At 36.0% G+C, this 12,567-nt stretch overlaps 1 protein-coding gene across 1 annotated transcript; it reads left to right on the top strand.

Moving 5' to 3' along the window:
* Positions 1–95: 95 nt before the first annotated feature.
* CISD2 (CDGSH iron sulfur domain 2) lies at positions 96–11,234 on the top strand. Its single transcript, XM_079921056.1, has 3 exons — positions 96–310; positions 8,936–9,150; positions 10,782–11,234. The coding sequence occupies exons 1-3, from the start codon at positions 208–210 to the stop codon at positions 10,869–10,871; spliced, it is 408 nt and encodes a 135-aa protein (XP_079777182.1). The 5' UTR covers positions 96–207; the 3' UTR covers positions 10,872–11,234.
* The last annotated feature ends 1,333 nt before the right edge of the window (positions 11,235–12,567 follow it).

Here is a 12,567-nt window from a genome sequence, read left to right as displayed (position 1 = left end):
CCCCCTCGGCATCCCCCGGGCGCGCGCACGTCACCCGCCCGCTGCCAATCGGCGCCGGGCAGGTCGCCTCTCTTCGCGTGCCCGCAACCCCGCCCCGCCCGGTCCGGGCTGCAAGCGCCCGCCGGCCGCTTCCGCTCTCGGCGCAGGCGCGGCAGCTCGGCCGGAGAGCGGCGGGGGTCGGGCGAGGAGCGGACGGCGCTGGCCAGGATGGTGCTGGAGAGCGTGGCCCGCATCGTGAAGGTGCAGCTCCCCGCGTATCTTAAGCGGCTCCCAGTCCCCGAGAGCATTACCGGGTTCGCCCAGCTCACAGGTAATCTTTGCCTTCACCCAGTCCCCATCCTTGTAAGCTTCCCAAGGCGGAGGGTGGGGGCGGGCATCTAAAAACCCTCGGGCCGAGGGGCGGGGCGGAGCTTGGCGGATGGCTCGTGACCCTGTGAGTCTGCGCCCCGAGGGAGGTGGGCGTGCGCCGGCGCTGCTGCCTGGGAGCGTGTGTGAGGCCACCTCTCGGTACTTGGCGGCCCGGGGTGCTTATCCTCGTGGCTGTAGCCAGTATCTTTACGTGGCGAGAGACCAGGTTTTTGCAGAGAAGGTGCTGAGTTGGGAACGGGCCCATCTCTTTCATCTCCATCGCTCCCTGCAGTGTGCCTGTTTAAAGCAGGGTAAGTCATCGTTATCTAAGGCACTGTGTATCAGACTGTCCCAGCTCTTGGCTGGGTTTTACCCACGTCGTGTGGGTGTGACTGTGTGGGAGAGAAACACAGACATGCACATAATATGTATTGCTGTTTTATTTATCAACAAAATTAGAAAATAAACTCTAATCCTATAGGAGAGAGTTGACCTATCATGGGGTCATTTGAGGTCACCTCCATTACTACGGGCCTGGAGGCAATTTAGTTTCCTGGAGTTGAAAGAAAGATACCTTTGCTAGTATGATGGACCAAAAATTAGAAAATGAAATTTAATGAATATATGTAACATCCTGTACTTAAGTTCCCTCCTTTACAAAATAGAACCCAGAACTCGGGATTTCACATCTAAAGGATGAAAATTTCCAGAATGCAGTCAACACTTGGAAGATTTTGTTGGGTTCTGAGCTTTACAATGTAAGTTGGGATATTGGTGAACCAGACACAGGGACTGATTAGGATGATGAGGGGGGGGAAAACATATTAATAAAGCAAACATTGAATTCATATGTCCTGACTACCAGGGTATGTAAGCATGAATTAAGATAATTCTGAGGTAAATAGGGCTGCTTAGCTTGGAGCAGTCTGGAGATCTATGGTAGCTGACTTAAAATACAGTATTTGGAAGGCTGACCAGCGGAAGAAAAATAAGATTTATTCTGTGTAGACCAAAAGACAACTAGGGCCAAATTAGTGATAGTTATTTGAACATGGATTTTAGCTCCATGTTCAAGAAATTTTTTTTCTTTAATTAGAGAATACTTTACCAAACAAATGGTGCTTTGAGAGCTATCCCCTCTCAGAGATTAAAAAAAAAAAAAGCAGTGTCTGGAGGTGGATAGATTAAAATGTGATAAACTAGATGACTGTTCTAAATCTAGAGATTCTTTGCATAATGGTCATAGACATTTGCTCTTGACAAATGGATTGTGAGATTTTTAACACTTTTAGATGTTAAGGGGTTTGATAGAAAGCATGTAATTGAATAGAAAGAGTGGTAACTGAGTAATAAACATTAAAAAGAAATATCTAAACATAGGAACAACATAAAAGTAACAAAATGAAAAAACTTTCAAATCATGTGTTTGTAAACATCAGAGTCTTCTGTTGATTTTACTAGTTTATTCTGATAGATTGCAGCAATTATGTAAAATTTTGCCTTTTTCTCCCCTTATCATTTCTTTTATTGAAGTACTTTACATATTTTAATGTATTCCTTATCTTGTTGTAATAACTACGTATGTATATAATCTTATTATAGATTAGCATCACAGTAGGCCTAACCATTCCCCTGCAGCTGGAAATTTGGAATGTTTTTATATATATATTTTATTCATAATGTTCAGTGGTAAGTAGCTCTGTACCAATTGTTATTTTTTTCCTTCTTTGAATTATACCCTTGAATATATTCACTAAATGGTAATACCAGGTCAAAAGGATGTGATCATTTTGTGACATTTGTTCCCAGTTGCCAACTTACCTTAAATATTTGCATAAATTAACAGCTGAGTTTTTAATAGTCAAGAAAGAAAAAAGTCCCCTTGCTCCCACCTCAGTCCAGTTAAACCTGAATTATGTGTGTTGATTCTGATTGTAGCAGGTTTTATATTCATTTCAATTTTCTGTAAACAGAGTATAGTTGAAGCAGATTGGAAAGTACGATATTTGATTTAGCGATTAGAAGATTTTCAAACCTTTTTTTTTTTTCTTCTCAGGGATTCCTACTGTCTTTCTTCTCAGAGATTCCTAATTCCTTAAAGGCATTAAGGAAACTCAACCTAAACCTTTTCCCTCTTGAATCAATAATTTATAGTAGTTTCTTCTTTAAAGCTGTTAAATAGTTAATGTGAAGACCAATTCTCAGAAATAATGACAATTCTGATAAATATCTTTATAGTGCATATTTAACTTAAGTCCCATTACGATGGGACAATTTAGTTCTCATTGTAATGTCCATTTATTTAGGAAACGTTAACGTATTTGTAATAACTACTTTATGACAAAAATGAGATAGTCTGTTTGGCACTGGATAATGAGAATATAACAGTTGCAGAATCTGTTTGGGAGCACTATGAAAAAAAAATTGCAATGACCAATTTCCTCTCTGGGTCTCGCCTCCTGATTAGATGGTAATAGCTAATGACATTTGGCTCTCTTGAATGAACTTCTTGTAGAATCCATCTTAGACTTTTTTTTTTGCTGAAATTAAAACCTGGAAGATAACTTTTCAATATAATTGTTTAAAATGTCTACCGGACCAAAAATATTTTCATTTTCTATCTATGACAATTAGAGCAAAAAAAAAAGTTTCAATTCTCATTATTGTTGCCTGTTTTTCCTTCCCTGTTTAGACCCAGTGGTTTTTTTTTTTTTTTTTGACCCAGTGGTTTTTTAAAAGCAATGGACTCTCTCATGATGACTCTGCGTTCTTAGTAAACACTTGAAGATCCTTAATTACTATACAGTATTTATAGATAGCCCTTATCTATCAGAAATGCCTTATCTATCTTTGTTTAGGTTACATTGTTAAGAGTGAGGCTTTTAAGGTAAATTAGTGTAATTCTGCCCTTTGGAAGTATAATGTACTCAAATACATTGACTTTTAAAAAAGCTTTCCCTGTCATATAAACTTTTAAACTAGAATAACAAAACTTTCCATTCAAAAGTCAGAAAAGTTTATATCTAGATTTAAAAGCTAGCTATGAAACTTTGAATATAGTAGTTCTACCCCACTTAAACTAGGTAGCTGCTTTGAAACGTAATGGTTTTGCTCCTAAAGACAAAGCAATGAATCCTAAGACTATAATAATAATATAAAAATAAGACTAATATTTTTCCCAGAGTAACACAAACATGTCAGAGCTGACCCTTCAAGGGCATTAGCTCTAGAAAGGGCCAATTTTGAGCAAAGAATTTAAGAAATGGAACAGAGTTGAAAGCATGTTCATAGCAGCCTTATTTATGATAATCCCAAACTGTAAGCAACCTAAGTACCTAGCAACAGGAGAGTCGATAAAGGAATTATGGTATATTCGTAGAGTGGAATACTGATTAGTAAGTAATAAAGAGGAACAAATTAATCACTGGATGAATCTCAAAAATTTTATATTGAGTGAAAAAACCTTCGGGTATAGGAATCAGTGGTGGGGAGATAGACTAGAAGGGGACGGGAGAATACTTTCTGGGGTGATGGAAATATTTTACATATTTTTACACATTTTCAGTGGAGGCTACAAGGGTATATTTAATTGTCACAGGTCAGAGCTAAACACCTAAGATCTGTTTATTGTATGTAAATTTACCTCAATTGTTTTTTTAAACAAATAGAACAAAAGGTGAGTTTTCTTAATAAGAAAGGGTAACAAATCATTAAGTTCAAACTAAAGAGTTGCATTTATTAACATGTAAATAATAAAGGTTATTTCTGAAAGATTGAAGAGTTTTATTTTAGAAAACTTTTATTTTTGAGAATTTGGGAATATATTTACATAGTTACTGTAAGTTGTAAAAGTTTTTTCCCCTTTTCCTAGGTAGACCGACTGTATTTAAAAGTCAGTGTAATTAAAGATTATACCAGCCTTTGTGGAGAACAATTTTGATGTCATTAAAACATTTTCTTCCATGTAACCACTCTGCAATTTAGAATTCCTCAAGTCATCAAGTATTTATTGAGCACTTACTATGGGCCAGGCAGTGCTCTAAATACTGGGACACTGTTGTATTTATAGTCGTGAGTGGAAAAAAGATTTTAAAATTGATTATTAATTTCATTTTATTGGCCCTTTGGTCCTGAATAGTGTATATTAGGTTTTAAGTGGTAATAGTAATGCCATCCATTAAAAATATTTTACTTTCATCTTTCTGTGGTTCAGAAATGAAGTCATTTCTATGTTTTACCCATAATGATACATAAAAAAAGTTATGAAATTATCAGCAGTCAAGTTGCCAGTATTATTTTTATAGTATCATTATATGCAACCTTTTTAAAAAGGAAAAAAAATACAGCAAAATAGAAATACAACAAAATGTTACCAACTCTTGAATGGTGGGATTAAAAGTTATTTTGTTTTTTACAACTTTTCTAAATTTTCAAATTTTGTAAAATAAATGCTATTTCTGATAATACTAAAACAATTTAAAAGTGTACTGTACAAAATATACATTATACCTAACAGTTAGTAGGTAATAGATTTCCCTTCACAGTACCTAATATATCTGCAGTAGCTCAATATATATCAAACAGGTTCATAGGAAATAGCCAATCTTAAAGGTTGTTTTTTTAATTTCTTGTTTGATTTTTCTGTATTTAATATTTATTCATCAAAAATCAGCCTTAATAAATGTACTTAAAATGATTTAATTGAGCTTTACAGACTGTATTATTTTCCTTTATTATCTTTTCTGTAGTTAAATTGAAGTTTGTCATCTTTAAAAAGTAGATTTTATTAAACAAGACTGTTGTATAAATTGTTACTTTGTTGTAGGAAATAATAGTACCTTTCATCACTGTATTACTATAGAGTAGTGTTTTACCAAGGAATTAAGTGTGGAAGGACAATGTTTTCTGAAGTAGATTTTAAAACAGTATTAATACCATTTATTCCCTGAGATTTGTGTGTTAAGCTAGGAAATGCTAAACTTAAGAATCTAAGTTAATGTTTTCATCTTTACATTCTCATTCATTTACTTTTTTACTTTGAGTCACTTAACCTCTCGTGACTTTTTAATTTTGTAGTATACATAATAATACTTAATGTTATTCTACATTCAAAAAACATGTATTGAATAAGTACTGTTTCAAGATACTATACTGGATGTTGGGGCCAATAACAATCTAAGATATTTATTGCCTGATCTAGAAAATAAGTATAAATAAATTACAGTACAATATGGCGAGTGAGAAGGGGACTGACATTTATGCTCTACATTCATTAAGTCACTCATTTAACATTTATGAGGTATCTACTTTGCGCCAGGAAGAGTAGTACACAGCTCCTTTTCCTACAGGCTCATGGAAGAATCAACTTTATAAACAGATAACAGTAGTATGAGAAAAGAAACTTCGGAAAAGGGGCTTGGAAGCAAAGGAGGGAGTGATTAATTTTGCTTTGGGAAATGAAGAAAGATTTCTGGAGGAGGCATATTTGACCCCTGTTTTAAATGGTCCACGTGAGTCAGGCCACAGATAGAAAGGCAGGGCAGACAGAAGGAATTCCTTATGCAAAGGACACAGGAAGCCTGTCACTGGGTAATAAGTAGCTTTGGCTGGCTTCAAGTACATGAGGGATGGGATATTTGTGGGAATTGAAACTGTCAAAGTAGCCTTGCCATGTTATAGAGATGGTACTTTATAGGAACACTGGTCTATAGCAGCACTATCCAGAAGCCTTTCTGTGATGATAGAAATGTTCTCTGCTGTCAAATATGGTAACCACTAGCCACATGTAGCCCTTGAGCTGCTGAAATGTGACTGGTATGTCTTAGAAACTGACTTCTGAATTTTACTTAATTTATTTAAATAGCCACATGTGTATTAATTGTGTTTTTTATTTTCTATATTTTATGATACTCGGACAACTTGGGGGCCATGCTGGCCAGGGAGGACTTGCCCCCTCCAAGGACTGGCTAATGCCAGGAGATAGTAAACTACTTGCCTGTGAGCATACTTTTCATATGCAAACCAACCAATCCAAAGCCTACACTCCAACCACTTCCTTTATCTAACTCTCACTTACCAAGCCAGTATTTTCCCTGCCCTAAATCACCCAGGGCCAGATATGAGACAACTAGGGACCACCCCTATAGCCCAGAGCCCACTGAAATTATTCAAGCCAGCCAGTCCTAAATGTTTACTCTGCCCTACCTTGCCTTTTCTGTAGAAACCACACTAAAAGCTTGTGCCCTTTTACCTTCTGCCTGTGACCAAGCCTCGTACTTCCCCATGTGGTCCTGGGTGGCACAGTGTGCCCCCTCCTCTTGGGAATTGTAAGTAAACTTTTCTTTCAACGCAGTTGTCTCCATGTCTGTCATCTTACCATACCTGAGTAAAACAGAATCCTGGGTACAAATCAAAACAGTGTGGCTAGTGGTTACTGTATTGGACAGCGCAGATCTGTAGGTAGACCCCTCCCCCACAAGAAACAGTGCTTTGTCATTTCCAGAACTTTAATTCATTCAAAAGATTTATGTGGGGCTTCCCTGGTGGCGCAGTGGTTGGGAGTCCGCCTGCCGATGCAGGGGACACGGGTTTGTGCGCCGGTCCGGGAGGATGCCACATGCCGCGGAGCGGCTGGGCCCGTGAGCCATGGCCGCTGAGCCTGCGCGTCCGGAGCCAGTACTCCGCGACAAGAGAGGCCACAGCGGTGGGAGGCCCGCGTACCACAAAAAAAAAAAAAAAAGATTTCTGTGGAGTCTTTCCACTCTTGTTATGAGAATAGAACAGCCAGCTTGACTGGCAGGATCTTACCGTTACAGAATTTCATTCTGGTGACTAAAAGATTATATCCCCGAAGATTTCTACTATATGACATTGTCAGGTTTAGTTAGCAAAAGATTTTTTTCAGGGGAGTTGCTCCAATCTCCATAATCTTAATAAAAACTACCATTTATTGTGTATCCTTTCTGTGCCAGGCACTCTTACAGGTGCTATTCATACGTAAATAGGTTGATTCGTCCACAACTCATAACAAACCTTTGGCGTGGTGTTGTATCAAAAATAATTTCATTTTGGAAGAGTTAATATTAAGCCAGTCTTTGAGTAGTTTTACTGAGAGAAGAACAGATAAAAGTTTAGATCTGGGGGCTTCCCTGGTGGCACAGTGGTTGAGAGTCCGCCTGCCGATGCAGGGAACACGGGTTCGTGCCCCGGCCCAGGAAGATCCCACATGCTGTGGAGCGGCTGGGCCCGTGAGCCATGGCCGCTGAGCCTGCGCGTCCAGAGCCTATGCTCCGCAACGGGAGAGGCTACAACAGTGAGAGGCCCGCGTACTGCAAAAAAAAAAACAAAAAACGTTTAAATCTGTTGAATTTCATTCATAGTGATTGAGAACAGGCTTTGCACTTACTGTCCTGGACTAAACCTGCTTAAGCTACAGTTTACGCACATGAAAAATGGGAATAATAATGGTGCCTACCAAATACAGTTGTTTAAACTAACACAGTGTTAAACGAGGTAATACAGTTGCACTCTTAGCATAGTCTGTTCATTTATCATTAATATTTATTAGTGTGCCTTAGCACATGACCTTCAATTTTTCTTTTTCTCCACTAAGCTATTTCTACATAGTGTTTATTAGCAAGATATCAGGTTAGCATTCAGTGAAGGATGACAGGTGATAACTCTTTAAAGGCAAAGGATTCCCTGCAGAGCCCAGCAGAGGCAGGGTACTAGCCAACATTTGATAAATGCATGCTGAGACAGTTATCTTGGCTTCTGGTGTGTTTGTCTCCACAGGCATAGGAGAAACATATCATTTATAAGTGACATAAATTTCATTTATATCACTTATATTCCCTATCCCCCTAAGACAGTGCTGAGTACTACAGAAGGCTTTCATGAACACTTTAAGATGTATCTAATGAGAATATTCAGGGTGTGAAAATTTCGACTAGCTCTTTAAAATAGCTTTTACACAACATTTAGGTATTTCTTTAGGAATCACTATGCCTTACCAAAAAATGTAAATTAAAGCATTGAAGACATGTTCTTTCTGAAATTATAAATCAGTGGTAAGCTATTACGGGATATTCTGTTGTATGCTTTTAGACATGGTGGAAATGTTTTCTAAACCTATAAAATATATCACATTGAATTTAGTTTATAATTATGGTGATCATAATTCCTGAAATAAAACTAAACACAAATATACTTAGTGAGGATAATTATAGGATATTTGGTAGAGGACCCATTTCTGAAAATTTTGTTTTCCAGTTTCAAAAGTCTCAAGTCAACCCACAAATAAAATAAGGTGGTCCTAGGTATAGGTGCCTTATTCACAGTTTTACAGATAAGTTAGTTAAGAAATTAAAGTGAGAAGTGAAGAATAGATAAAGAATAAGCTCAAAGATAAGACATGCTGTTTAAGTTCTTTTTTTTTTAATTTTTATTTTTTGTTTTTACAGTAGGTCCTTGTTGGTCATCTGTTTTAAACATGGTAGTGTACATGTCAATCCCAATCTCCCAATCCATCCCTATTTGAGTTCTATTACAGGAGCACGCAGACTTTAACAAATCTGTACATGTTTAGTTTCAGAATGGCTTCGGTTATTGCCTTTCCTTGGTGTACTTGCACTACTTGGCTACCTTGCGGTTCGTCCATTTCTCCCGAAGAAAAAGCAACAGAAGGATAGCTTGATTAATCTTAAAATACAAAAGGAAAATCCCAAAGTGGTGAATGAGATAAACATTGAAGATTTGTGTCTTACTAAAGCAGCTTATTGTAGGTGTTGGCGTTCTAAGACGGTAAGATGTCCATTTACGTGTCCACTAAAATTTTGTGCATTTAAAATGGTTTTGCTTCTTAAATCCCCAGTTTTGTGGTCCTGTGAGATTAGGGATTTTTTCATAGTATTCAGCACTGAAAGTCTACTCTAAATTAAAGGTCGCCTCTTAATGATCACTATATTTCCTACATTAGAAAAGTTAGACCAGCACAGAAACTTGGTTGGGCAAATTACTTAATCTTTATTACTCTGATCGTCAGGTGTTTTAAAATCTGATAATATATCAATATCACAGAAATTTTTGAGGATTTAGTGAGACGATGTATGTACAGTGCCTTGTATGTAGTATGAGTTAGTAAATGGTAAGTATAATTACGGATGATTTTTAATGTGGAAATTAAAAGTGAGTTTGATGGATGCAACTAGAGATTATCTTACTAAGTGAAGTAAGTCAGACAGAGAAATACAGATATTGATACAGTATGATATTACTTATATGTGGAATCTAAAGTATGACACAAATGAACCTATCAATGAAGCAGAAACAGAATCACAGACACAGAGAACAGACTGGTGCTTGCCAGTGGGGAAGGGGTTGGGGGAGGGGTGGAGTGGGAGGTTGGGGTCAGCAGATGCAAACTAGTATATATAGGATGGCTAAACAACAAGGTCCTACTGTACAGCACAGAGAACTATTCAATATCCCATGGTAAACCATAATGGAAAAGAATATTTTTTAAGAAAAGAATGTATGTATGTGTATAACTGAATCACTTTGCTGTACAGTAGTAATTAATACAACATTGTAAAGCAACTATACTTCAATTAAAAATAATAAACCAAAAAAAGGAGTAGTTTGGAGTGATAAATTATAAGTAGTTGATGAGATCTAGTTTGATCGTAGGCTATTTGAGGCTTTAAATACAATAATGCTCATCATCGCATCCTTTGTAATAACAAAATCTTAGAAACAGTCTAGATATCTGATAATAGAGGAATGGTTAAAGTATGGTATAATACAAGTGATGGGATATTAGGAAGCTATGAAAAGCCATGTTTTTTAAAGAATATTTAATAACATGGGAGCATGATGTAATATAAGCTAGAAAAGCGTATTACAGTATGATCTCAATTTTGCTTAAAAAAAATGAGTACATAGTAAATACAGAGGAAAAAATATACCAGAATGTTAATTATTGTTACCTATGAGTAAGTTTTTAAAAATATTTTTAAAGTATTTTTTAAGTGTTACAGTGTGCATGAGTTTTATAGTAAGAAAACGTTATGAAATCATTTATTTTGAATTTAAATTACATCCTTTTAAAATTTAAAATAAGTAATGAGGTGAGCTCAGATTTAGAGCTTTATAGAAAATAAGAGCTTATTTTGATGTCCTTTTATAACTATTGTATTGACTTGTTTGGAATCATCCAAAGCTTTTTATTTAAAATCTACCAAATAATTAAATACTTAAATTTGTTAGATTTGCTGTAGTATTGGAATGTACTTAGGTTAGATAGAGAATATATCTGTTACTCAGGAAAGCTATCCCCCCAAAGTAATGGCCTTTTCTTTATAAGAGCATGTCACAAATATTTCTATTTATTGAATCATTTAAAGAATAACACTTGTAATTTTTTTCCTTTTTAGTTTCCTGCCTGTGATGGTTCACATAATAAACACAATGAATTGACAGGAGATAATGTGGGTCCACTAATACTGAAGAAGAAGGAAGTATAATAGTAATGAATTAGAGTGGAATTCAATTGTGTGCTGTAAAAACTTATAACAGTATTTTTCCATTCTTTGTTTATAGAAGATCTTTCAAATGGTGGTCTTAATTATTGCTACTGGTTGAATAATTATTTCTGCCAATTTATTTTCTTGTTACACTACTGTTTATATTTGATACTTTGTATATTCAAACAGTCATTTATATAAAAATTAAATTGTGCAACCCTTTCATTCTGACTTCAAAGAATTAATGTATCTTCCTACAATAAAACCAACATGTTTAAATTTTAATTGAGAAAGCTTTTGACAGTGAGTCCAAAGCTGTTTGTTTGAATGTCAATATTTTCAAAAGAAACTGTACTTTAAAAATTTCTCTCTACATTATTAAATATATTATTTTTTAGTGCTCTTCTGTTTTGATCATTTGAAGTGATTTTTCCCCTTTTGGCCTTCCGTATTCCATGCTTTTTAGATCAAAAAGAAAACTATTGCTGTCAAGAATTGCTTGAGTTTTCAAAGAGAAGCTCTTTACTTTATAAATATTGTTCTCTATAAATATGAATATCCCAATTTCAGAAAAGACAGGAACTGGGTATAAAAAGTTTCAACAAGGAACGATTATTTACATTATAAAAGACTTGTTTACTTTATAAAAGACTTGTTTGTGTCTGTTTACATGTGTTGTGTGTATGTCTGACTCAGTGACAGGGTGGGGTGGCAAGAACACTTACAGCTAAACCTCGTGAGCTGCTGCAATTTGAAGGTCAATTAAAAATAAAGTAAATCTGAATTTATCTTAAGATGATAACAGTTAAGTGTTCAAAACTGAGTCTATATGAACATTTTTCTCTTTATTCCAGTGTATACCAATCAAACATAAAATACAAAAGGCTTGCAAAATACACTTACTGGAGAATCTTTAAAACTTGTAATTTTTTAGCCTAAGAGTCTATTTAATTTCATATTGCAATTCTTATATTAATAGCTATCCTTAAGTCTGTCTATTAAAGCTACAGTCCAGTCAGTTCACTGTGCTTGCTTTATATATGAAGAAGGTTTGGGAGGCAGACATTTAATTCTTCCAGTGATCATCAAAGCTAATAGTTGCTGAGCACTTATATGGAACAGACACTGCTCTAAGCATGGTACGTGGATGTTTGGTTTATTACCTGTATCAAAGCTTCTATTATGTGATCCTGGTTTTCTTGAGAACAACAGCAGGAATTTTAAAGGTAGGGTTAGAAATGTAGGTGTGGTTTTGAGAAATTTTACAAAGTGTATGTACAAAATTGTTGCTCTTTCCTCACCTGCGAGTAGGGAGAAATGTAACAGTGCTCTCACTTTGGCTCTGGGTATTTTCTCCCTAAGACCTTTTCTTCAACACCCTTAAGGGGCTTCAATTATTTTTCCACAGTTGATCACAAGACTTGGAAAAAATCCTCCTCACCAGAAGTTTGGATATCCTGGTCTGTGGTCATGAAATGCTTTTCTTAAAAAGCATTCACTGCAAATCAGAGCAACATGGCTTTGTACATGTTCTAGTGGTTCCCATTCTTAGATTTTACAGAAGGTAAAATTTTCCCCAAATGTGGAGACTAAAGTGACATTATCAATGTTAAAATTATTAAGTAAGAACATTTAAAAAGTTGAAAACTGTCTGATAAAAGGTAATTTTAACATCCCAAAGGTAAGAAGGTTATAC

Source organism: Stenella coeruleoalba, assembly GCF_951394435.1.
Source record: "Stenella coeruleoalba genome assembly, chromosome: 4".
NCBI lineage: Eukaryota > Metazoa > Chordata > Mammalia > Artiodactyla > Delphinidae > Stenella > Stenella coeruleoalba.
The sequence above is the reverse complement of the archived record's forward strand: the minus strand, read 5'-3'. Positions and strand labels throughout refer to the sequence as shown.

What these genes read in the sequence shown, in the direction of transcription:
- CISD2 (XM_079921056.1), top strand. Translation starts at nt 208, where the DNA reads ATGGTGCTGGAGAGCGTGGCCCGCATCGTGAAGGTGCAGCTCCCCGCG. An exon ending in CGGGTTCGCCCAGCTCACAG is followed by an intron (nt 311 to 8,935) that starts GTAATCTTTGCC and finishes GTACATGTTTAG; the next exon opens with TTTCAGAATGGCTTCGGTTA. An exon ending in GGTGTTGGCGTTCTAAGACG is followed by an intron (nt 9,151 to 10,781) that starts GTAAGATGTCCA and finishes TTTCCTTTTTAG; the next exon opens with TTTCCTGCCTGTGATGGTTC.